Below are 27,944 nucleotides of genomic sequence, written 5' to 3' on the forward strand. Positions count from 1 at the left end.
TATATACATGTTAATCGTCAGGATTCCAGATTCAGTGCATTCCAACTTCAAATGAGTCACCTAACATGATTAGGGATGTAGCGAACGTCGGAAAAAAAGTTCGCGAACATATTCGCGAACTTGCGTCAAAAATGCGAACGGTTCGCGAACGTCGCAAACCCCATAGACTTCAATGGGAAGGCGAATTTTAAAAGCTAAAAAAGACATTTCTGGCCAGAAAAATGATTTTAAAGTTGTTTAAAGGGTGCAACGACCTGGACAGTGGCATGCCTGAGGGGGATCAAGGGCAAAAATGTATCTGAAAAATATATTGTTGACACAGCGCTGCGTTTTGTGCTGTAAAGGGCAGAAATCACACTACATTTCTAAACCTGTGTAATAAACTGCTTTAAAACGTCCGGCGTCTACATGCCAATCAAGTCGTGTAAAGGTTACAGCCTGTTCACACGCAAAGACGAAACGCGGCGCTTACTGCAACGCAAAAAAACGCAAAGAGCTTTAATGAATGATACCGTCAAGTGAGCAAATAATAGTTGTTAATTACTAGTTGAGCTTGTCACCTCCAGGATGTTCGTCCTGTTGGTGGCAATATTTCTGTAGTGGTGTGTTTAGCAGTCACCGTGCTTGTGCGCACGTGCACGGTCAGGCAGAGGTAATTCAATGTACAGTGAAGTGAACCAAAAAACACTGATTCTGCAGTGTGGACCCAGTTTTGGTCTACTTTATTGATCACCTGCGGTGACCATAAAAGATGCGATTTTGCCACTGTTGCAGAACCCTGAAAAATTAGGCATGTGTACTTTCCTGAAAAATAGTTTTTTTTGTCGCAGCCACTGAAGCACAGAGGCCAGAAAAAATATGCCATATAAATGCTGAAAATATTAATTTTTTTTGTCGCAGCCACTGCAGCACAGAGGCCAGAAAAAATATGCCATATAAATGCTGAAAATATAAAAAACTTTTGTCGCAGCCACTGAAGCACAGAGGCCAGAAAAAATATGCCATATAAATGCTGAAAATATTCATTTTTTTTGTCGCAGCCACTGCAGCACAGAGGCCAGAAAAAATATGCCATATAAATGCTGAAAATATTCATTTTTTTTTGTCGCAGCCACTGCAGCACAGAGGCCAGAAAAAATATGCCATATAAATGCTGAAAATATTAATTTTTTTGGTTGCAGCCACTGAAGCACAGAGGCCAGAAAAAATATGCCATATAAATGCTGAAAATATTAATTTTTTTTTGTCGCAGCCACTACAGCACAGAGACCAGAAAAAATATGCCATATAAATGCTGAAAATATTAATTTTTTCGGTTGTAGCCACTGAAGCACAGAGGCCAGAAAAAATATGCCATATAAATGCTGAAAATATAAAAAAAATTTGTCGCAGCCACTGAAGCACAGAGGCCAGAAAAAATATGCCATATAAATGCTGAAAATATTCATTTTTTTGGTTGCAGCCACTGAAGCACAGAGGCCAGAAAAAATATGCCATATAAATGCTGAAAATATTCATTTTTTTTGTCGCAGCCACTGCAGCACAGAGGCCAGAAAAAATATGCCATATAAATGCTGAAAATATAAAAAAAATTTTGTCGCAGCCACTGAAGCACAGAGGCCAGAAAAAATATGCCATATAAATGCTGAAAATATTCATTTTTTTGTCGCAGCACAGAGGCCAGAAAAAATATGCCATATAAATGCTGAAAATATAAAAAATTTTTGTCGCAGCCACTGAAGCACAGAGGCCAGAAAAAATATGCCATATAAATGCTGAAAATATTCTTTTTTTTTTTATGTCGCAGCCACTGCAGCACAGAGGCCAGAAAAAATATGCCATATAAATGCTGAAAATATTAATTTTTTTGGTTGCAGCCACTGAAGCACAGAGGCCAGAAAAAATATGCCATATAAATGCTGAAAATAAAAAAAAATGTTGTCGCAGCCACTGAAGCACAGAGGCCAGAAAAAATATGCCATATAAATGCTGAAAATATTCATTTTTTTTGTCGCAGCCACTGCAGCACAGAGGCCAGAAAAAATATGCCATATAAATGCTGAAAATATAAAAAAATTTTTGTCGCAGCCACTGAAGCACAGAGGCCAGAAAAAATATGCCATATAAATGCTGAAAATATTCATTTTTTTGTCGCAGCCACTGCAGCACAGAGGCCAGAAAAAATATGCCATATAAATGCTGAAAATATAAAAAAATTTTGTCGCAGCCACTGAAGCACAGAGGCCAGAAAAAATATGCCATATAAATGCTGAAAATATTCTTTTTTTTTTTCGCAGCCACTGCAGCACAGAGGCCAGAAAAAATATGCCATATAAATGCTGAAAATATTAATTTTTTTGGTTGCAGCCACTGAAGCACAGAGGCCAGAAAAAATATGCCATATAAATGCTGAAAATAAAAAAAAATTTTGTCGCAGCCACTGAAGCAGAGAGGCCAGAAAAAATATGCCATATAAATACTGAAAATATTCATTTTTTTTGTCGCAGCCACTGCAGCACAGAGGCCAGAAAAAATATGCCATATAAATGCTGAAAATATAAAAAAATTTTTGTCGCAGCCACTGAAGCACAGAGGCCAGAAAAAATATGCCATATAAATGCTGAAAATATTCATTTTTTTGTCGCAGCCACTGCAGCACAGAGGCCAGAAAAAATATGCCATATAAATGCTGAAAATATAAAAAAAATTTGTCGCAGCCACTGAAGCACAGAGGCCAGAAAAAATATGCCATATAAATGCTGAAAATATTCTTTTTTTTTTTCGCAGCCACTGCAGCACAGAGGCCAGAAAAAATATGCCATATAAATGCTGAAAATATTCATTTTTTTGGTTGCAGCCACTGAAGCACAGAGGCCAGAAAAAATATGCCATATAAATGCTGAAAATATAAAAAAATTTTGTCGCAGCCACTGAAGCACAGAGGCCAGAAAAAATATGCCATATAAATGCTGAAAATATTCATTTTTTTTGTCGCAGCCACTGCAGCACAGAGGCCAGAAAAAATATGCCATATAAATGCTGAAAATATTCATTTTTTTTGTCGCAGCCACTGCAGCACAGAGGCCAGAAAAAATATGCCATATAAATGCTGAAAATATTCATTTTTTTTGTCGCAGCCACTGCAGCACAGAGGCCAGAAAAAATATGCCATATAAATGCTGAAAATATTCATTTTTTTTGTCGCAGCCACTGCAGCACAGAGACCAGAAAAAATATGCCATATAAATAAAAAAACGCAAAGAGCTTTAATGAATGATACCGTCAAGTGAGCAAATAATAGTTGTTAATTACTAGTTGAGCTTGTCACCTCCAGGATGTTCGTCCTGTTGGTGGCAATATTTCTGTAGTGGTGTGTTTAGCAGTCACCGTGCTTGTGCGCACGTGCACGGTCAGGCAGAGGTAATTCAATGTACAGTGAAGTGAACCAAAAAACACTGATTCTGCAGTGTGGGCCCAGTTTTGGTCTACTTTATTGATCACCTGCGGTGACCATAAAAGATGCGATTTTGCCACTGTTGCAGAACCCTGAAAAATTAGGCATGTGTACTTTCCTGAAAAATAGTTTTTTTTGTCGCAGCCACTGAAGCACAGAGGCCAGAAAAAATATGCCATATAAATGCTGAAAATATTAATTTTTTTTGTCGCAGCCACTGCAGCACAGAGGCCAGAAAAAATATGCCATATAAATGCTGAAAATATAAAAAACTTTTGTCGCAGCCACTGAAGCACAGAGGCCAGAAAAAATATGCCATATAAATGCTGAAAATATTCATTTTTTTTGTCGCAGCCACTGCAGCACAGAGGCCAGAAAAAATATGCCATATAAATGCTGAAAATATTCATTTTTTTTTGTCGCAGCCACTGCAGCACAGAGGCCAGAAAAAATATGCCATATAAATGCTGAAAATATTCATTTTTTTTTGTCGCAGCCACTGCAGCACAGAGGCCAGAAAAAATATGCCATATAAATGCTGAAAATATTAATTTTTTTGGTTGCAGCCACTGAAGCACAGAGGCCAGAAAAAATATGCCATATAAATGCTGAAAATATTAATTTTTTTTTGTCGCAGCCACTACAGCACAGAGACCAGAAAAAATATGCCATATAAATGCTGAAAATATTAATTTTTTCGGTTGTAGCCACTGAAGCACAGAGGCCAGAAAAAATATGCCATATAAATGCTGAAAATATAAAAAAAATTTGTCGCAGCCACTGAAGCACAGAGGCCAGAAAAAATATGCCATATAAATGCTGAAAATATTCATTTTTTTGGTTGCAGCCACTGAAGCACAGAGGCCAGAAAAAATATGCCATATAAATGCTGAAAATATTCATTTTTTTTGTCGCAGCCACTGCAGCACAGAGGCCAGAAAAAATATGCCATATAAATGCTGAAAATATAAAAAAATTTTGTCGCAGCCACTGAAGCACAGAGGCCAGAAAAAATATGCCATATAAATGCTGAAAATATTCTTTTTTTTTATGTCGCAGCCACTGCAGCACAGAGGCCAGAAAAAATATGCCATATAAATGCTGAAAATATTAATTTTTTTGGTTGCAGCCACTGAAGCACAGAGGCCAGAAAAAATATGCCATATAAATGCTGAAAATAAAAAAAAATTTTGTCGCAGCCACTGAAGCACAGAGGCCAGAAAAAATATGCCATATAAATGCTGAAAATATTCATTTTTTTTGTCGCAGCCACTGCAGCACAGAGGCCAGAAAAAATATGCCATATAAATGCTGAAAATATAAAAAAATTTTTGTCGCAGCCACTGAAGCACAGAGGCCAGAAAAAATATGCCATATAAATGCTGAAAATATTCATTTTTTGTCGCAGCCACTGCAGCACAGAGGCCAGAAAAAATATGCCATATAAATGCTGAAAATATAAAAAATTTTTGTCGCAGCCACTGAAGCACAGAGGCCAGAAAAAATATGCCATATAAATGCTGAAAATATTCTTTTTTTTTTTCGCAGCCACTGCAGCACAGAGGCCAGAAAAAATATGCCATATAAATGCTGAAAATATTAATTTTTTTGGTTGCAGCCACTGAAGCACAGAGGCCAGAAAAAATATGCCATATAAATGCTGAAAATAAAAAAAAATTTTGTCGCAGCCACTGAAGCACAGAGGCCAGAAAAAATATGCCATATAAATGCTGAAAATATTCATTTTTTTTGTCGCAGCCACTGCAGCACAGAGGCCAGAAAAAATATGCCATATAAATGCTGAAAATATTCATTTTTTTTGTCGCAGCCACTGCAGCACAGAGGCCAGAAAAAATATGCCATATAAATGCTGAAAATATTCTTTTTTTTTTGTCGCAGCCACTGCAGCACAGAGGCCAGAAAAAATATGCCATATAAATGCTGAAAATATTCATTTTTTTTGTCGCAGCCACTGCAGCACAGAGACCAGAAAAAATATGCCATATAAATGCTGAAAATATTAATTTTTTCGGTTGTAGCCACTGAAGCACAGAGGCCAGAAAAAATATGCCATATAAATGCTGAAAATATTCATTTTTTTTGTCGCAGCCACTGCAGCACAGAGGCCAGAAAAAATATGCCATATAAATGCTGAAAATATAAAAAAAATTTGTCGCAGCCACTGAAGCACAGAGGCCAGAAAAAATATGCCATATAAATGCTGAAAATATTAATTTTTTTGGTTGCAGCCACTGAAGCACAGAGGCCAGAAAAAATATGCCATATAAATGCTGAAAATATTCATTTTTTTTTGTCGCAGCCACTGCAGCACAGAGGCCAGAAAAAATATGCCATATAAATGCTGAAAATATTCATTTTTTTGTCGCAGCCACTGCAGCACAGAGGCCAGAAAAAATATGCCATATAAATGCTGAAAATATAAAAAAATTTTGTCGCAGCCACTGAAGCACAGAGGCCAGAAAAAATATGCCATATAAATGCTGAAAATATTCTTTTTTTTTTTTTGTCGCAGCCACTGCAGCACAGAGGCCAGAAAAAATATGCCATATAAATGCTGAAAATATTCATTTTTTTGGTTGCAGCCACTGAAGCACAGAGGCCAGAAAAAATATGCCATATAAATGCTGAAAATATAAAAAATTTTTGTCGCAGCCACTGAAGCACAGAGGCCAGAAAAAATATGCCATATAAATGCTGAAAATATTCATTTTTTTGTCGCAGCCACTGCAGCACAGAGGCCAGAAAAAATATGCCATATAAATGCTGAAAATATAAAAAAATTTTGTCGCAGCCACTGAAGCACAGAGGCCAGAAAAAATATGCCATATAAATGCTGAAAATATTCTTTTTTTTTTTTTTGTCGCAGCCACTGCAGCACAGAGGCCAGAAAAAATATGCCATATAAATGCTGAAAATATTAATTTTTTTGGTTGCAGCCACTGAAGCACAGAGGCCAGAAAAAATATGCCATATAAATGCTGAAAATATAAAAATTTTTTGTCGCAGCCACTGAAGCACAGAGGCCAGAAAAAATATGCCATATAAATGCTGAAAATATAAAAAAATTTTGTCGCAGCCACTGAAGCACAGAGGCCAGAAAAAATATGCCATATAAATGCTGAAAATATTAATTTTTTTGGTTGCAGCCACTGAAGCACAGAGGCCAGAAAAACTCAGGATTTACCTGGATTCAAATGAAACCAGTAGGGTTTGCACCCTAGTTTGTAACGGTGGCAGAGGGAGGAGGACGCTAAAGGACAGCTGTGTGTGGAGTCATGAGGCGTGCAGAGAAGGACAGCTGCATGGGGAGTCAGAACAAGTCTTCCGGCGTGCAGTAACCCTCCGAGATCCACGCCTCGTTCATTTTAATAAAGGTCAGGTAATCCACACTTTTGTGACCTAGGCGAGTTCTCTTCTCAGTTACAATCCCTCCTGCTGCACTGAAGGTTCTTTCTGAGAGGACACTTGAGGCGGGGCAAGACAAGAGGTTCATGGCAAATTGTGACAGCTCTGGCCACAGATCAAGCCTGCGCACCCAGTAGTCCAGGGGTTCATCGCTCCTCAGAGTGTCGATATCTGCAGTTAATGCCAGGTAGTCCGCTACCTGCCGGTCGAGGCGTTCTTTGAGGGTGGATCCAGAAGGGTTCTGGCGCTGCCTTGGACTGAAAAACATTTGCATGTCTGACGTTACAGAGTGGCCAAAGTGCTTTGTCCTTGCAGGTGCGCTCGTGGCAGGATTACTGGCACCTCTGCCCCTGGAATGTTGATGAGTTCCTGAAGTGACATCACCCTTAAAAGCATTGTACAACATGTTTTGCAGGCTGGTTTGTAAATGCAGCATCCTTTCGGACTTGTGGTACGTTGGTAACATTTCTGCCACTTTATGCTTGTACCGAGGGTCTAGTAGCGTTGCGACCCAGTACAGGTCCTTCTCCTTAAGCCTCTTGATATGGGGGTCCTTCAACAGGCATGACAGCATGAAAGACCCCATTCTCACAAGGTTGGATGCAGAGGTATCCATCTCCGCTTCCTCGTTATCAAGGACTACATCATCCACGGTCTCCTCCCCCCAGCCACGTACAAGACCAGGGGTCCCCAAAAGGTCACCACAAGCCCCCTGGGAAGCCTGCTCCTGTTGGTCCTCCTCCTCCACAAAGCCACCTTCCTCCTCTGACTCCACTTCTGACACCTCTCCCTGCGTTGCAGCAGGTGCCTGGGCTCGTTCTGGTGATTCCGACCAGAAATCGTGCGCTTCCTGCTCCTCGTCACGCTGGTCTACAGCCTCATCTGTCACTCGTCGCACGGCACGCTCCAGGAAGAAAGCAAAGGGTATTAGGTCGCTGATGGTGCCTTCGGTGCGACTGACCATGTTTGTAACCTCTTCAAAAGGGCGCATGAGCCTGCAGGCATCGCGCATAAGCACCCAGTAACGGGGGAAAAAAATCCCCAGCTCTGCAGATCCAGTCCTACCACCCAGTTCAAACAGGTATTCATTGACGGCTCTTTTTTGTTGCAGCAGACGTTCCAACATGAGGAGCGTTGAATTCCAGTGAGTCTGGCTGTCGCAAATTAAACGCCTGACTGGCATGTTGTACCGCTGCTGAATGTCAGCAAGGCGTGCCATGGCTGTGTAGGAACGTCTGAAATGGGCCGACACCTTCCTGGACTGCCTGAGAACGTCCTGGAATCCTGGGTACTTCGAGACAAAACGTTGGACTATTAAATTCAGAACATGTGCCATGCAGGGCACATGTGTTAAATTGCCCAGTCTCAGTGCTGCCAACAGATTGCTTCCGTTGTCACACACCACTTTTCCGATCTTCAGTTGGTGTGGGGTCAGCCACCGATCGGCCTGTGACTGCAGAGATGACAGGAGTACAGATCCGGTATTGTTTCTGCTTTCCAGGCACGTCATCCCCAAGACAGCATGACAACGGCGTACCTGGCACGTCGAATAGCCTAGGGGGAGCTGGGGGTGCACAGGTGTGGAGGAGGAGGACCCAGCAGCAGAGGAGGAAGAAGAGGAAGAAGACGAGGTAGAGAGCGAAGGAGGAGTAGAGGTGGTGGCAGAACCGCGTGCAATCCGTGGCGGTGACACCAACTCCACTGTTGTTGTTGAGCCACACATTCCCTGCTTCCCAGCCATTACCAAGTTCACCCAGTGGGCAGTGTAGGTTACATACCTGCCCTGACCATGCTTGGAGGACCATGCGTCAGTAGTCATATGGACCTTTGGCCCAACACTAAGTGACAGAGATGCGGTGACTTGGCTCTGCACATGGTGGTACAGGTGTGGTATTCCCTTTTTTGAAAAAAAATTGTGGCTGGGTACCTTCCACTGCGGTGTCCCAATTGCTACAAATTTGCGGAAGGCCTCAGAGTCCACCAGCTGGTATGGTAAAAGCTGGCGGGCTAAGAGTGCAGACAAGCCAGCTGTCAGACGCCGGGCAAGGGGGTGACTCACAGACATTGGCTTCTTACGCTCAAACATGGCCCTCACAGAAACTTGGCTGGGGGCAGATAACTGGGAATGGGAACTGGTGGTCAAGGTGGAAGGCGGAGTGGAGGGTGGTTCAGACGGGTCAAGGACAGCAGAGGTAGAGCAGTAAGATGCTGGACCAGAAGGAGGGTGGCTTTTAGTTTGTCTGTTGCCTTTGAGGTGTTGCTCCCAAAGTGCTTTGTGCTTGCCGTTCATGTGCCTTTGCATAGAAGTTGTACCTATGTGGCTGTTGGGCTTCCCAAGACTCAGTTTCTGACTGCACTCATTGCAAATTACAACGCTTTTGTCAGAGGCACACACATTAAAAAAATCCCACACTGCTGACCTTTTTGAAGCTGGCAATCTGGCGGTAACAGTAGAAGTTGGCGGCAATGGCGGGTGCGTTGGCCGGCTGACCACAGGTGCCGATACGTGTTGTTGCCCTACTGTTCCCTGCGAGCTGTCCTCCCTGCTTCTTCTAAGTCTTATTCTCCTCCTGCCTCTCTGACTCTCCGTCTCTCCATCTGAACTATCCTCCTCTTGCTCTCTTCTACTGGGCACCCACAAAACATCAATCTCCTCATCATCATTCTCCTCAGATGCATCAATTTCTTCTAACAGCTCACAGAAGGAAGCAGCAGCGGGGACCTCCTCATCACTCATTATGTCCATCTCTGTTGTGTTCTCTGCCAGAATTAAATCTGGTGTAACGTCCTCATCTCCTTCATCTTCTTCTGCCAATAATGGTTGCGCATCACTCAGTTCAAGAAACTCATGTGAAAATAACTCCTCTGACTCCAGTGAAGAAGGGGCGCCGGTGGTGGAGGAAGTGTTACGTGTGGTGCCCATAGCAGTGGAGGATGAGGATGTTGTGGTAAAGTTAGAAACGGTAGAGGATGGGGTGTGCTGTGTAAGCCAGTCAACTACCTCTTCAGCATTTTGGGAGTTCAGGGTCATTGCCTTTTTAAAACTGGGCAATTTCCTAGGGCCACAGGATAGCATAGCAGCACGGCCCCTAGTGCCTCTGCGTGGCGGCCTGCCTTTGCCTGGCATTATTTTTAAAACAACAACAACAACTCAGGTGGTGTTTCTGGAGACGGTATTATTATTGATATTTAGACAGAATGTGAAAAAGCTCACACAGCTCGGTGGCAGTTGTTTGAAAATGAAGAACACACTGGGCAAACAAATTGAAACAATGCCTGCAAGGTCAACGTATACACTACTACAGCAGTGGATACGGAATATATTATTGCTGCTTGAAAAACGTCACTCAGGTGGTGGTTCTGGAGACGGTATTATTATTGATATTTAGACAGAATGTGAACAAGCTCACACAGCTAGGTGGCAGTTGTTTGAAAATGAAGAACACACTGGGCAAACAAATTGAAAGAATGCCTGCAAGGTCAACGAATACACTTCAGCAGTGGATACGGAATATATTATAGCTGCTTGAAAAACGTCACTCGGGTGGTGGTTCTGGAGACGGTATTATTATTGATATTTAGACAGAATGTGAAAAAGCTCACACAGCTAGATGGCAGTTGTTTGAAGAACACACTGGGCAAACAATGCCTACAAGGTCAACGTATACACTACTACAGCAGTGGATACGGAATATATTATTGCTGCTTGAAAAACGTCACTCGGGTGGTGGTTCTGGAGACGGTATTATTATTGATATTTAGACAGAATGTGAAAAAGCTCACACAGCTAGATGGCAGTTGTTTGAAAATGAAGAACACACTGGGCAAACAAATTGAAACAATGCCTGCAAGGTCAACGTATACACTACAGCAGTGGATACGGAATATATTATTGCTGCTTGAAAAACGTCACTCGGGTGGTGGTTCTGGAGACGGTATTATTATTGATATTTAGACAGAATGTGAAAAAGCTCACACAACTATATGGCAGTTGTTTGAAGAACACACTGGGCAAACAAATTGAAACAATGCCTGCAAGGTCAACGTATACACTACAGCAGTGGATACGGAATATATTATTGCTGCTTGAAAAACATCACTCGGGTGGTGGTTCTGGAGACGGTATTATTATTGATATTTAGACAGAATGTGAAAAAGCTCACACAGCTAGATGGCAGTTGTTTGAAGAACACACTGGGCAAACAATGCCTACAAGGTCAACGTATACACTACTACAGCAGTGGATACGGAATATATTATTGCTGCTTGAAAAACGTCACTCGGGTGGTGGTTCTGGAGACGGTATTATTATTGATATTTAGACAGAATGTGAAAAAGCTCACACAGCTAGATGGCAGTTGTTTGAAGAACACACTGGGCAAATAATGCCTGCAAGTGCACTACTATTGGTGCACTACTATGAAGAACAGCAAACAGCACTGGACACGTTAAAGAACAGTAAGATAAGTAAAATAAAAAAAAAATATATGTATATTAAAAAAAAAAATTACTCGGGTTGGTGCTGCTGAACTACTAGGAGCAGCACAGTAGCACACCAGTCCCACTCCCCAACACAGCTAGACTAATAGCACTGGGCTCTTATAGTAGCAAAGTAAAAAAACAAAAAAGAAAATAAAAGCAGTCCTTACAAGGACTATTGGGTTATTACAGCAGTCAGCAGATGAGATCAGAAGCAGTGCCCACAGCAGCTACATACAGAGCACTGCAGTAGAAGGTAGATTACTAGCCAGCAAAGCTACCTAACCTAAAATGTCCCTCAAATCCCTGCAGAGTTCTGTCCCTACAATACAGAGCAGTATCAAGTAGATTACTAGCCAGCAAACTTACAACTGTCCCTCAAATCACTAACAGCTCTCTCCCTACACTAGCTCTTCCAAGCACACACAGGCAGAATGAAAAAACGCTGCAGGGCTTCAGTTTATATATGGAAGGGGAGTGGTCCAGGGGGTGTGGGGGTGGTCCAGGAGGGAGAGCTTCCTGATTGGCTGCCATGTATCTGCTGGTCTGGGGTGAGAGGTCAAAAAAAAGCGCCAGCTAAGGCGAACCCAAAATGGCGAACGTCGCGCAACGTTCGCGAACATTCGGCGAGCGCGAACAGTCGATGTTCGCTCGAACAAGTTCGCCGGGGAACAGTCCGCGACATCCCTAAACATGATCAACAAGGGCAAACTGTGTACTGCTGTGTTGTGCATAGTTCTCACCAAATTGTGTTTCTGCTGCAGGACTTTGATATCTTTTTCCACTTTTTACTTTCATGTAGCAATGTTGCGTATACAAAGGTTGGACTGTTTGCATGGCAGACACAGATATTCATACAACTGGCATAACTAAGGGAACATAAGAGGTTTGAAGCAGTCCGAAATCTGATACCAGGTATTTAGAGAAATTCCACCACTCAGCAGATCGGATATTGAAAAGGTATTTTGCCAAAACGGTGTATTCCATCATGTCACAATGTTGTCACTGCACAAGGAAAACATGAACACTAATGCACACACCTCCAAAGAGGAGAAAAACAGACAGTGCTCTCATTGTGTGTGGTCATAGAACCCCCATCTTCAAGAGAGGCTCCAGGACTCACACTGTCAGCTTTAGAAGAGACTCTTCAATTGAAAAGCTTGAATGAGCTGAGAGTGCTAAGCCTAATGATAAAAACCCTGATAGTGGGAGAGATACTGAAGAGAGTCTCTGTGCCATGTGAAGGTGGAATTGTGGCATATGGACATGATTATACAGATGTTCAGTGTAAGTTCATAAAAACCCAACCTCGACAAATGAGAAAGGCCAAAGGTTTGGACAACTCCAAGCTCTAACTGCCTCCAATGACTCAACAGGGAATATACCTCACAGACATCGCAAGGTCCTGGGTTTTGATTCTGGCAGATCCTGATATTTTGACCCCTAAATCGGTGATCCAAAGGTCTGGGGGTAAGTATTTAGAGAACCGTGATGCTGAAGGAAATGTTCAAGTGACTTCACTGACATGTTCATAAGCTTCAATGGAATAAGAATGATGCACAGAACAGAGCTGAAGTATGATCCCAGGGGACTTGCAGAGGAGTCTCTAGAATAGGAAAGCCTCTATAAGAGACTATTACCAGAGGTAAATTGATGAAAACTGTTTTGAATGAATAGCTGAGATTGACAGCAAAAGGGACTTTTCCAAGAGGATGGAAATGGGCCATCTTGTTGAATCAGTCAACGAATACCCAGCATAGAGTGATACTTTTGAAGGTTAACCAGTTCATCAATAAAGTTGATGGCCAAATAAGCCCAAAGATGGGACCGCATGGAAGAGTAGGTGATAAATGTCCTTATTTCCAGAGAGACTTCCAGCAGAATGGTGAGGCTGAGGTCAGGAGGAACATAAGAAATACCAGCTGGAATATCAGTTGAAATGAGGTTGATATTGACAACCTTAAAAGAAGAAAGACGTGACTGTTGGCATTTTTATTAATTAATTTTTTCAATTATATATATATATATATATAAAAGTTCTTCATAAAGCATTAGTCTTCTTATTTGTGGATCCAAAATAATCATAATGTTGAACTGATAAATGAAAACCATCCTAAACAGTAAAATTAGAGAAAAATAGAGAACTAGGATCGATAACTTGTGTTGCAGTATCTGTCTGAAAGATCACAGGGATCTTTCCATAATTTGGATCTTCATGCCTTAAGTCTTTAATTATTTCCAATAAAAGGGAAATAATTTTTAAAAATTTGTAGTATTAGGATAAAATGGAGTCTATGGGAGATGACCTTCCCGTAATTCGGCAAACGTCACTATTGAATGGGGACGCACAGGTCCCCATAACGCGGCTGGGTGGCAAGCCGCCCCTAATATTTTGCTGCCCTAGGCCTGGGCCTATCTGGCCTCGCCACAAATCCGGGCCTGTGATCCACCCAAGGGAGGATACTGGCACGGGTACAAGTGTGGGGCCCCAAATTGAAGACAAGTCTTGTGTATTTACCTGTTATGTGGAAGCTGCTGCTAAATTCCAAACGGAGAGGTACTCTGGGGAAGGAACATTTCATTTGGACTGTGTGGTTATCAAGCCCTTCCGGAAGATTGGGACTATAATTGGAGTGCATGGTGTATTAGTCTGCTGCAGTTTATATAAAGTTTATATTTGTTTCATTTGCAAACTGTGTGTGTTGTATTATTCCTAGTGGAATCCCCGAGGTGTTTTCCTCAGTGTTCCCTAGGGGAGGCACTGCGCTGTAATTCCCAGTTCATAGTACTTTTCTTACGCAAAAGGGACTCGGAGCCCCTGGATTGCCACGGGTAAATTGCTATTTAAAGAGACAGTAACCAAATTAGGGTTATACTTGCATGAAAGTGGCAGAGCCCTTTGCAAGGCTAATTGAAAAGACTCACACTAAGCAGTACAGTGGGACATGCAGCAGAACAGACTACACAGGATTCATTCATTATCAGGAAGCAGAAATCCCCTTTAGCATTTTCATTCTTCTCCTTTGGGCAGAATATGAGAATTTTTTTTGTTTAGCTCTGTGCTGCTTCTGGATTGGCTATAAGTTTCTTATGTTTCTGGTTTCAGATCAAACCTTGTGCTAATTGTAGCCTTCTTATATTACAGGTGCTGCTCATTGTGCCAATATGTATCCTGCACGATCAGAAGATCCCCCCAGTGTTCATAAAGCAAGGCAATACATCTTCCAGTTACTAACTAAATGGCTATACACATAACTTCAAAATGAATGAGTAACTTCCACAAGCTCCTATTCTGGTCCCTGGTGGTGAAAGAATTACCCTATAGGGACTTATCTCTTTGACAAACCACAACATAAAATAAAAGAAGGTATTGAAATGAAAATAATTGGATTGGCTTTGCATTGTTTTCCACTTCTATGATATTTTTAGATAACAGATCACATTCACTAACCTCTGAAAATTCGCCAGCTCACAGTGCAACACTTTGCCAGGTGTAGATTCGTCAGGACAACGATAATTCACTAAAATCCGAAGTTGTGTCCAGGGCGCCGAATGCTGGCGAAGTTGTGCTAGCGTTACTGTGCCAAGCGAAGCGAAGTTGCACTAGCGTTGACTAATTTGCTTACGGCGGGAAGTTAAAGTTGAATAGACGTAAATGTTGCAGCAAATACATTACACTACACAAGCCTGGGAAACCTTAATAAAATAAAATAGAGTTGTTATATTGCCCTACACATGTGCCCACTGTATAGTTTATGTGCCATATGTTAGGAAATGTAGGGGGGAAGCGGGTTACCCAAAAAAAATCTATGCTCTTTTGCAGCCTATCTCCCTGAAAAAAGGAAGACGCCAGCGTTTTTCGGGACTTAGGAATTCCTCAAAATTTAGTTGAAAAATTTTCTATCTCCTCTATTGCACTTCACCTGGTCTGAGGTGTCGAAGGCAAGTCTGGCGCAAGCGGTAACGTTCAGTAAAATGCGCATCAGAATTTGCGTAGTTACGTCCATTCACCAGAGCGCAACTTCGCCAGGCGTTAGGGAGCGAAGTACTGCTAGAGCCTATCTCCTTCACTAGCGAAGTTACGACAGCGACCGTAAATCGGCGAAGTACCAAAATTTTGAAAATTAGTCACTTCCCCTTTAGTAAATTTGCCCGAAAGGACTATAAATGGCTGGGGATGAATCTGAACTAAGCGTGCACTTATGGTACGGAGATTAGATTGTAAACTCCACTGGGCCAGGGACTATTTGATTGAATACCCAGAATAAAGATCTGAGTAACATTAACAATAGGGCAAAATACTGAACCACCGTTTCCACAAATCCTTGTTGACAAATCCACCAAACTCCCAGAACAGTACCAGGCATGTCTGAGACCTGAGGGCTGTCAGCAGCTTAATGTAGAATGGATTTATGAGCTGCTGATGTACAGGTACGGCTGAATGTGTTCAACAGAGTTAATGAGACATATTTATGAGTGCTGTTAACTTTATCGCTGTGTCCTGTATGTCTTGCTCAGGATATATATATATTGTTTATATACATAAAACTTGGCTTCAAGACAGATGCTTTCATAGAAGAATGAATACTTACTGCCATGTACAAGGATGTTATTAAGAAACAAACTGAATACAGAGAAAGCATGATAATTACCCCAGAGTCTAGCAAGCCACTGAAAGCCCCTTTGGCAAAACATACAAGTTGGTTAACTGACTCCTGTTAAAAACTTCACCTATGTAGGAGTGAAAGTGATAGAGAATTTAGTTTACAACCTTTCTAAAAAAAAAAACTGCATAATAGATCAGCACTATATAAATAAAGGATGACTATAATGATCAGGATTGTAAAAAGGCTCTCGGTTACAAAGGGTTAGGCTAAATTCTCCATTGGGGGAAATTTAGGATTACGTTAGACTAGTTTTATTTTTTTTTTTATATATATTCTTTATTTTCAAGAAAGCAAAAAGAAAATCATTGCAGAGCATATAAGTACAAGGAGATGCAATTTGATAACACATGAGGAAACAATACATACATCCGTTTCAGCAAATCGAAAGCAAATTCCAATGAGAGCATATGTCCGTTAGTACAAATAAGCTTCTGTAATATGCCATCAATCAAATCAAAAGACGTGATAAACAACAAAAAAAAAAAAAAAAGGGGAGAAAGGAAAGGATGAAAGAGAAGGAAAAGTCACTTGGTCACAAGCCCATCCAACAACATAGTTCTATCAACAAGCAAAATAGCAAAATAGACACAAAGTATAACAGTCTAGTAAATTCTAGTAAGCTCCTAGTCCATGTGTGGCTATTTTCATCGATTTTGTGTTAGACTAGTTTTTAAGTTATTCGAAAAACCCCAGGAACTATAACATTTGTGTTGTATTCTGCAGCTCATTATGTTATGTTGGGCAGATCTCCAGATTGGGGTGCTGGCTGTAAAGGGGCTAGTACATCTTCAAATGCGGATTAAATGCTGCATTGTGCAAGACACTTCATTTGCCTCATGTTAATCAATCTATCTATCTATCTATCTATCTATCTATCTATCTATCTATCTATCTATCTATCTATTATCTATCATCTATCTATCTATCTATCTATCTATCTATCTATCTATCTATCTATCTATCTATCTATCTATCTATCTATCTAGGTGGTGCTTGACAAAGGGGACCACCCCGAAACGTTGCATCGTGTGCAAATAAACATACGCAAGGTTTATCCTGCTTGAATATGCTGTGAGTGCCATTGCTTTTTTCTTTTGTTGATTGAGGAGGGTGCCGATCCTTCCAAGCAACTGAGCACCTGGCGGAGCTTTTAAGGCCTGGGTGTGCGAGTTTTGCCATTATCTTCTATCTAGGTGGAGTCATGGGAGGAATGCATAAAGTTAGCTTACTACTTCTTATTTCAAGGCTCTCTTAGCAAACTTGACTTACGTTTACTTATTTTGATATATTGTTTCTTCCATTATTAAAGGGGTGGTTCACCTGTAATTTAACTTTTAAATTGCTAATTCTAAGGAACTTTGGTCTTCATTTTTTCTTTTTTAATTATTTGCCTTCTTCTTCTGACTCTTTCCAGCTTTCAAATGGGGGTTGCTGACTCCATGTAAGAAACAAATGCTCTTTAAGGCTGCAAATGTATTGTTATTGCTACTTTTTATTACTCCTCTTTCTATTCAGTCCCTCTCCTTTTCATATTCCAACATCTTATTTAAAACAATACATGGTTGATAAGATAATTTGGACCCGAGCAACCAGATTTCTAAAATTGCAAACTGGAGAGCCGCTCCATAAAAAGATAAATAACTCAAAAACCACAAATAATATAAAATGAAGACCAATTGCAATTGTCTCAGAATATCACTCTCTACTTTATTCTAAAAGTTAATATAAAGGTGAACAACGGTCCCTATGCTCTTTTTTAGTCTGTTAATACCTTGATGTTTAGGCACCCTTTCCCAGTGAAGCTAGATTGAGTATAGCAGTCACATACTAGGGTCATCTCCACCAGGAACCAATTAACCTGCAAGTACGTTTTAGAACAAAACCCACTCAAGCATGGGGATAATAGCCAAAATTCAGGCACATAGTGTCCTGATGGGAGTTGAGTATTGAACCCAAGAACTGCAAGGTGTCACTTGTATCCACTGTGATATACATATCCTGGTTGGTACTTTTCTAAATAAGTTTTTTTATTGAAATTCTCATGCTTTAATAATGCCCTTTTCTAGTTAATATACATGTACGATTGTATGGTAGTTCCATGTTGTGCTGAAACACAATTATATCCATAAAGCCCTGTGTTGTTCTGGCAAACAAGGGTTTAAACTAAAAGTGATTCCTATGTAGATGATTTTCTCACATTAGCACTTTCCCTTTAGCCTTCCTCTGTGAGCGAATGGCGCTTGTTATGCGACTGAAAGGTTGACAGTTCATTTACCTAATTAGCTTCATCCAAAAGGCAGAAAAATGACTAATGTTGATGAGCCGACTGTGAAAAGCTTCAGCCTTGCAGTGCAAATGAATTGGGCTGTCACGCTTAATTACAGGTCTTCTCGACACAATTAGCAGCGTGGAAATGGGACTTGAAATCACTTTTATTACTGTAACGGAACAGAGCAAAAGCCTGCTGTTCTATTATGTCTAATGGATCATTAGCGGATATGTGCAAACTTAGCATCACATTCTGGATTATTTCTTTATATCGGCAGATCTTTGGCATTTATTGGGTAGGAACTACGGGGTGGAAAGATGCTGTCAAAATGATAGAAATATCTTCCTTGCTGATCTGTATTTGAGCTCATGCAAAGCAACAAGAATGTGCTGTTCCTATGGGCAGGTGTCCGTTACACACTGGGTTCCTTGGCAGCTTAGTAGGGAAAGTGTGAATTTCACTATAAGGATCATGCCCAACCCATTCCATTGTAAGGAAAATAATCCACAAGGCTGCACACAAAGCCAGTCATGTAAACTGAATCCTTCAGTGGAAGTGGACAGCCTCCAGCACCCAAGTCCAACAACATATCCCATTTCACCTGCTTCTTGCAATGAGTGGATTAGCTACAACATGGCCATTACTATTTACTCTCATTTTGTACATATATTAGATCAAAATGTATTGATCCATGTGTGTAAACAGTGATTCCTGGGCTTACAGATTTAGAGTGAAAATAAATTCAGTGAATAAAAACATATAAATAGGAGCTAGATACTCACCAGATATATCTGTACCAGATTCTGTAGAACCGAATTCTAAACAATGTGCCAATAAGCAATTTCAATGGTTTGAAAGGTATTTGTAAATGTAATTGCTATTAAAGCAATATTTGTCCGGCTGCTTCTATCCTCTGCACTCCTGGTTCTGACTCCATAAACAATGTTGAAGGCCAGACCTGTAGGAGAATTGATTTCTGTTCTTATAAAAGTGTTGCCTGACTGGTACATAGTGAATTTTGGTTGGATTCCAGTGATCTCTTTATCAGGCGAGTAAGGGATGGGGAGTGGCAGTGAATTATTCTTTTTCGTGCCTCTGAAATCTGTAGAAGGCACTTACATACACTAGTGCAGTGAGCAAAGTGACATTTTGAGTGCAATTGTCATGTTTTTTTCCCACAATGCATCATTTTTTCTCCCCAGAATTTCTGCATCAATGCGTTTGCAAGATGGATTGTGCCTGATAAAACTGCAGTGTCTGACACAATTTTTGGCAAAGTTAAAACAAACTGGCAGCATTTTGACGCAAAATGGATCCAATGGCACGGAAGTCTGTCTGCCATCATTACTGGTGTTTGTTGTGTGATTGAATTCTGCACCTGATTCTATTGGCAGAACTGCACCTATTGACACTGAGTGCACCTTAGAGTGTGTCACTTCTGTTCCTTCAAAACTCAACTCAAAGACCACCTCTTGGATAACCAACATAACATGGCCCTCAGTGTGGCAATGCCTCAGCCACTGCAAAATGCAGCACGTCAGTTAACCACCCACTTAGACTGTAAGCTCAATGGGGCAGAGACCTCCCTCCGCTTGTTGCTTAAAGGGGTTGTTCTTCTTTAAATGAACTTTTAGGGGCAGATTTATCAAGGGTCGAATTTCGAAGTGAAAAAACTTCAAAATTCGACCATCGAATAGGTGTAGTACGATAGTCGGAAGTCGAAGGTTTTTTCCTTAAAATTAAAATCGTTTGATGGCACGATGAAATCCTTCAAATCGTTCGGTTATAGGAGGTTCCCCCATAGGCTAAACAGCAATTCAGCAGGTTTAAGGTGGCAAAGTGTTGAAGTCGAAATTTTTTAAAGAGACAGTACTTCGATTTTCGAATGGTCAATTTTGTGAAGTTTTTTTCTATTCAAATTGAATTTGGGCCCATTCGATGGTCGAAGTACCCAAAAATTACTTCGAAATTCAAAGTTTTTGAATTCGAAAATTCACTTCGACCTTTAGTAAATGGGCCGCCAAGTATTCTGTAGAGAGTGACATTCTGAGACAATTTGCAATTCGTTGTTTTTGAGTTATTCAGCTTTTTATTCAGCAGCTCTCCATTCTATAACATACTATTGTTTAAGGGGGTTGAGTTGTTTTTTCCACGAAGAGGGTTGTTTGAGATTTATGATACCCCAAGGCTGGAAATAGTTTGAATCCAAAAAACCTGATGAAGTCATGTAGAATGTCAATGCCAGAGATCTCTTGAACCATTTTTTTCAGTGTGTTTGGCTCGAAAATGTGATCAAATTTGAGTGATTCAAGTTTTTTTTCCCGCAAAACTCAATCAATTCGAGTTTTCAGGTTTCTTATCTCGTATTCGAGTTTTTTACATTCAAGCTTTCTCTTACTCTTAAATTAGAACCCATTCGAGTTGTGAGTTCATTCGAGGTTTAAAAAAGCTCACAAACCTGGATAACTGATCCCACACCTGTACTAAGCACTTGGAGGGGGTAAATCAGGGCAAGGACATTTGTATTTTTGTTTTTTTTTCAGAAGTCTCAATGTGGATAAACAACACCGCACCCCTCTATGGCGGTCAGTTGCAGGGTACAGTTGGCAGGTTTTGCTGCTACAAATACTGTATATAATTATATAACTGGAAAGTCATTATTACTAATACAGACTCATCACTTCAATAACATACAGTACAATAACGTCCTTATCTCAGGGAACATTACCAGATGCAGAGATGCCAATAGTTAAAAGAAAGAGACATGTGGTTCACACAAAGCACGACATGGTTTTTGTTCAGCAAAAAGAAAAAATACAGAACAACACTCTTGGGCTTTTACTTTATTCATACTGAATGCTGAAATATTTTGCTCACTTTTCATATGGATATAAGATTGGATGAGAAAAATCTCAACACTGTGTCACTATGCGGATGTACTCATTCTTTCCTTAGGAATATGCAAAGCATCACCTTATTTTCCCTTTAGGAGCAGAAGGGCAAAATATGTACTTATTTCACACTTTGAAAAAGAAACACCATCTGCTTCCCTTTTGCTGTTTCCATTTCTGACACTTGAAATATGCAGGGTTTTTTTTTCTGTGCGAGGGATGTATTTTCAGACTAGTGGAAAGCTGGGTCAGGCTTTGGAAGCTCAGAAATTCAATAAGAAATTCTTATAATTAAATAAATATCAGCTAAAAGCTAACATTTTAGACAACAGTATATGGGGAAATAATATTCAAACAAATGTGAGCACAAAGTGCTGTCGTGAAACTTTAGAAATTAACATTTAGGGGGTTATTTATTAAACCTCGTATTTATCTGGTCGGCCTTTTTGTGGCAAAACTCGAATTGCTCGTGAAAAAAAACCTCTAATTTTTTGAGATTTATTATACCCCAATGCTGCAAAAAGCCCAAATCCAAAAATCCTCCATCTCAGACTTGTCGAGATCTCAATTTGAAGTTTTCGTATTCTGCACTGGATTAGCCAGAAAATCTGACTTTTTCAGGGTTTTCCAGCTAAAACTGGAGAAAATTGAGTGAATCGGCTGTAAAGGCAGAAAAGTTACAGCGATTTGGGGTTTTTGCTTTATTTTATCAAGTTTTTCCTTGATCCGATTAATTCAAGTTATTTTATTAACAAATAAGGTCAAATCGAGCATGGGAGTGTGGTTATGGTTTTTTTTTAAATAAAATATGAGATAAATTTGGATTTTACTAAATAACCCCCTTATTTTCTTGTCTAGTTTTCAAGATATCAGCAGTCAATAAAATACTCATAAAATGAATTTGAAAAAACAGCACCACCCACTTATAGCTGAGCTGTGCTCGGGGGGCCCCCACCCCAGATGCAAAGTGTCCTCTGCCCCCCCTCCACGAGCGGCAACACCCCCCACCCCTACCTTCCAGTTAGTGATGTGCGGGTCGGCTTTTCCCACCTGCCCCAACCCGTGACCCACCCTCCCACCATCCGCACCTGCCCGAGCCCGACTTCCGGGTCTCTTTTATAGATCTGCGCCGACCCTCCCCGCCGATGATGTCACAGAAGGGGCGGGGCGAGAAGCAGGCATCTACAAAAACGCAACCCAGAAGTCAGAAACGGGCATTTGGAAGAAGAGCTCAGCCCGCACCCGCCCCGGAAAGGAGCATGCAAGGTCGGCCCAAACCGACCCGACCCGCGAATCCCGCAGGTATCGGGTCGGCCCATACATCACTACTTCCAGTCCGATGCTGACTATGAAGCAATTGCACAACCTTGGGGAATATTTATCAAAGAGTGAAGTTAGAGATCACTACAGTACCGCTTCTCTCCATTCATTTCTATGGGATTTTTAAAGGCTTATTTATCAAAGGGTGAAAAATGAAAGTTCACTTTGATAAATACGGCTTTAAACATCCCATAGAAATGAATGGAGAGAGGTGGTATTTCACGCTAGTGGACTTCACTCTTTGATAATTATACCCCCTTGTCTTTTAGGGGGGATACAGAAGTACAGATCATATACAGTTTGGTCAGAAGCTTAATTTACAAGCTCCTCTTCCTAGTTAAATAGCAAAAAGTTTTTTTTTGTATATTGAACAGTGGCTAGAATCTCTCCTAGGCCACAAAAAGCCCTCACAATAACCTACAGAACATCAAATCAAATTTCCAGAAGCTATTTATGCCCAACTAAGTTCATGAAAATATTTTCCAATTTGTATTGGAGAAACTTTGGCCAAGCAGGAACCTTCTGAACAAGGGAGACGTCCACACATAAACCGCAGTATTATAATGAGTATTAATAAGAACTCACCAAATATAAGTGTGGTCCAGATGCACCACCCCAGACCCACAGCATGGTGTGTCATATATACATCAACCACAAAGACGGGGAACAGGCACTTAAGAACCTTTTTTCTGGTGACCTTCAAGGTTTTTGAGTGCCTGTTCCCTGTGATTGATGTATACAAACAAGAATCTTACTTCACGTGTGGTGCTCCTGACCTTAATTTACCAATTATCGCAGCAACCATTGGCATGGAGCCAATCACTTTGCCCTTTAGTAAATTTTCCCCATAGACTCCATTTTATCCAAAATCCAAATTTTTAATTTTCCCCTTGTTCTTGAACCAATTTAAGATATAATTAATCCTTACTGGAAGCAAAACCAGCCTATTGAGTTTATTTGACGTTTACAGGATTTTCTAGTAGCCTTAAGGTATGAAGATCCAAATTATGGAAAATCCCAAGTTCCCAAGCATTCTGGATAACAGGTCCCATACCTGCATTTTATCCTAGAAATTATACAATTATTCTTTAGGGACACATGCTCAGATTCGGGGAGATTAGTCACCCAGCAACAAATCTCCTCTTCTTCGGGCGACTAATCTCCCCGAACTGCCTCCCGCCGGCTAAAATGTAAATTGGTGGCAGGATGGCAATCGCTGCATTTTCCAAAGTCGCACAAAGTTGCCTCACGAGGAAACTTCAGAAAACTAAGTGGTCCGAGTGCCGTCCCGCCGGCGATTTAAATTCTAGCCGTCTGGAGGTAGTTCGGGAGATTAGTCGCCCTGAAGAAGAGGCGATTTATCGCCAGGTGACTAAATTTCCCCGAATCTTCACTTATGCCCTTACCCTTAAGGTGGCCATACACGGGCCGATAAAAGCTGCCAACAGACCAAGTCGGCAGCTTATTGGCCCGTGTATGGGGCCCCCCGAGGGGCTTCCCCGATCGAGAAAGTCGGTCAGATCTCGATCGCATGGGACTAAAAATCCAGTCGGATAGCGGCCGTATCTGTTCGTTGATGCTGTCCCGCGATCTGACCGCCCATTCCCATTCATTAGGATCCGATCATTGGGCCCTAGGGCCCACGATCGGATCAGCCCGATATTGCCCACCTCAAGTTGGGCATATCGGGGAGAGATCTGCTCATTTGGCGACATCGCCAAACGAGTGGATCTCTCCGTGTATGGCCAGCTTTACTGGAAGCAAAGCAATCTCATAACATTTAAGTGATTTTTTAGTAGATGTATGGAGATCCAAATTACAGAACAACATATGTGTTCAATGGAATAATGAATCTCCTGTGCTTCAGAGATGCTTTGTTTCAATGTTATTCTTTCTGCTAAAACGAGACATTTTCAGAGTTCAGTGATCCATCACAGGCACCAGGGGACTATACGCCTAAGCTCCTGCATGGAATTGATGCATTGGGTTTTCCAGAATAAAGGTGAAAGGGTTAAGGGCTGTCCAGTGAGAATGGCTACTGGTATTCATGTTATCAGATGCTGGCATGTGTGGACTAGTTTAGCTCTCTTGTTTCTGTGACTCATTTCCCTTCAATAGTTGGAACATCCACCCACAGTGCTTATTTGTGATCCCCTAAGTAAAGGTCAGGAAGGCTGGAAATGTTAAGCAGAAGATTGTGTCAAGTCTGTATGTTTCTCATGTCATTCAGTCTGTCCATGCTCTGTATCTCTAACCATGCATCCAGTCTGAACTTTAAGGATACACAGTATTGATGTGATACATAGGTTACAGCATTATAAAACTGATCTGTTGCTATTATTCACCTTGTGTTGCTTCCCAATGACCTTTGGCTATAGACAAGCCCCTGAAAATGCAACATTGAGCTGTAGGAATGTAGGGAGAGCCCTTTACACTACCTTAGGGCTAAGTAACAGCAATTTTGGAAAATAAATAGACCCATGTGGCACAAAAGTGATTGGAAAAACCCTTCCAAGGATCTGCTAAAGGTGTTGTTCACCGTTCAAACAATTTTTCAGTTCAGTTGTTTTCAGATTGTTCACCAGAAACAAAGACTTTTTTTTATTGCTTTCTATTATTTATTTTTTTTACCATTTTCCCAAGTGCATGTGTCTCTAGTGTCTCAGTTAGCAGCTCAGTGATCCAGGAGCAGATTCTAAACTGCTACAATTTACTACATTAGTTGATACATTGCTCAGCAGCATCGCTGGAGTATCAACAACTATTGCATCAAGTCTAACAGCTGCCTTTAATGAAACCCAGAGATTCTGCTCAGCAGGGACAAAGATAAGAAATGTATCAATTAAATGTATCCATTTAAAACAGTTAAAGAGTCGGCGACCCCCCTCCAAATAGAAAATAGAACATCATTGGAAAAAGTATTTTTTTCAGGTGAACAATCTGAAACCAATTGAACTGAAAAAGTGTTTGAAGGTGAACAACCCATTTAAATACAAGACAACACCAACTGAAAAAGGTTGATTATTATACAAGTTTGGGATCCATTATCCAGAAAGCTCCGCCTTAAGGGAAGGCCATCTCCCATAGACTCCATTTTAATAAAATAAGTCAGAAAACAAATTATCTGTAATAATAAAACAGTTCCTTGTACTTGATCCCAACTAAGATATAATTAATACTTATTAGAGGCAAAACAATCCTATTGGGTTTATTTCATGTTTAAATGATTTTTTAGTAGATGAGGTATGAAGATCTAAATTATAGAAAGATCCATTATCCAGAAAATCCCAAGTCCCCAGCAATCTGGATAACAGGTCCCGTACTTGTACAAAGAAGTGTTATTATTCATTAAGACATGGTACTATAAATAGTAAAAATGGTTTGCCATGCTGTTTCAGAGTAAGTTACCACAACCTGACAAGGTTCTTTGGTCTTGACCCACCATCTGGGGGCTCTTTAACTAACAGACGACAAATTTGCAATCACTGCCCAAGTACAAATTGCCCAGTGTTAGTAAATGAGAAAACATGTTGCCAGAAAACACAGTGCATACAGTATATGAAAGGCTAAAATGGAGATATCAATTCTACTCCTTTGGTGGTTGGGTCCATGACAGCAGCAGCAGATTATATGATCCAGAGCAAGTATTTAAATACAGAGACAATACAAATACAGGTTATAGGATCTGTTATCCAGAAAGCTCCAAATTACAGGAAGGTTGTCTCCCACAGACTCCATTTTAATTGAATAATTAAACATTTCAAAACCGGTTTCCTTTTTCTTTGTAATAATACTACAGTACCTTAAGGATATTTAATCCTTATTGTTGAGAAAACAATTCCATTGCATTATTTAATGTTTAAATGATTTTTTAACAAACTTAAGGTGTAAAGTTCCAAATTACAGAAATACCCCATATCTGGAAAACCCCAAGTCCTGAACATTCTGGATAACAGGTCCTATTTCTGGAATGCTAAAATTAGAGTTTTATCCTTCATTCTAAACCAAAATCCCAGGTCCCCTCCTAAAAAATGTTTTAAAGTGATGAGGCAGCAGCAGCTTCATTGTTCTCACGGAGGTGACAAGAATGATTACTACCTGTAGTGAGATGCCTGTTGTTGTTATACCTTCATTTATATGTACCTGTATGGAAAAACGAGTATGGGAACGGGACTAGTTTTGCTTCTGGCATTTTTTCATGGCTTTTTCGTTTTTTCATCTATTTTACTTCTTTTGCTGCGGTTTCAGGGAACAGCTGTTCTGCTCCTCGTTTCCATTACATCAATGTTCAATTTTTTTCTTTCTTTTTTTTTTTTTTTGGCACAGGTTTACCATGTCTGGTCTCATAGAAATCAGGGGTTACTTTTAATATCCTTATATGTTAAAATAGAAGGCCATATGATTTATTTTTCTTATTCATTTAAATTTTTCTTATTTAATGTAATTAATTTTTTTCTATTGAATCTTGAATAAGTCATGTGATACAATTACAGGAATGCCTTTTGGCTATGTATTTGTGCAGCCCAGATGTGGCCCTTTTGAGGAACCTTATATGGCCCCAGCCTGCTACATCAATCATCGGACTCCTTTTTGTGACATCCATTTATTATTATTATCATATTACAGGTATTGGACCCGTTATCCGGAAACCCGTTATCCAGAAAGTTGTGAATTACGGAAAGGATATCTCCCATAGACCATTATAATTAAATAATCAAAATTGGAAAAAATTATTTACTTTTTCTCTGTAATAATAAAACAGTCTCTTGCACTTGATCTAAACTAATATATAATTATTCCTTGTTGGAAGCAGAACCAGCCTACTGGGTTTATTTGGTGTTTACATGATTTTCTAGTAGACTTAAGGTATGAAGATCCAAATTATGGAAAGATCCATTATCCGGAAAACTCCTGTTCCTGAGCATTCTGGATAACAGGTCCCATACCTGTATTACTATGACCCATGATTTTGGGGGAATACTGGATAACCATTATATGGTAAATGTTGGGCAGGACTGATACAGGTATGGGACACGTTATCCAGAATGCTTGGGACCTGGAATTTTACGGATAACAGAACCTTTCTATAAGCTGGATCTTCATACCTTAAAGGACCAGTAACATCAAACAAATTTTTGAATACATTGAAAAAAAACCACCAACCACCAACTTTAAAATCGCAAAAATCTTTATTAAGAAATAACTTACTGGAACTTCGCTTGCGAAAAGGCGATCCGGCGATCCATCATGCATCGTTCGATTTCTTTTTTTTTTGATGTTACTGGTCCTTTAAGTCTACTAGAAAATCATGTAAACATTAAATTAACCCAATAGGCTGGTTTTGCTTCCAATAAGGATTAATTATATCTTAGTTGGGATCAAGTACAAGTTACTGTTTTATTATTACAGAGAAAAAGGAAATAATTTTTAATTATTTG

The 27,944-nt window shown here is 40.3% G+C and overlaps 1 protein-coding gene across 2 annotated transcripts in view; it reads left to right on the plus strand.

The window, feature by feature from the left end:
* Positions 1 to 14,741, plus strand: part of LOC108717082 (putative serine protease K12H4.7) — a 52,302-nt gene extending 37,561 nt beyond the window's left edge. For both annotated transcript variants that reach the window (XM_041563403.1, XM_018263837.2), the window contains one exon: positions 14,505 to 14,741. In XM_041563403.1, coding sequence (XP_041419337.1) covers positions 14,505 to 14,614 — 110 coding nt within the window. In that variant the 3' untranslated portion in view covers positions 14,615 to 14,741. The remainder of the gene's footprint in view (positions 1 to 14,504) is intronic.
* The last annotated feature ends 13,203 nt before the right edge of the window (positions 14,742 to 27,944 follow it).

The sequence above is a fragment of the Xenopus laevis genome, chromosome 5L (assembly GCF_017654675.1).
Source record: "Xenopus laevis strain J_2021 chromosome 5L, Xenopus_laevis_v10.1, whole genome shotgun sequence".
In the NCBI taxonomy this organism is placed as follows: domain Eukaryota; kingdom Metazoa; phylum Chordata; class Amphibia; order Anura; family Pipidae; genus Xenopus; species Xenopus laevis.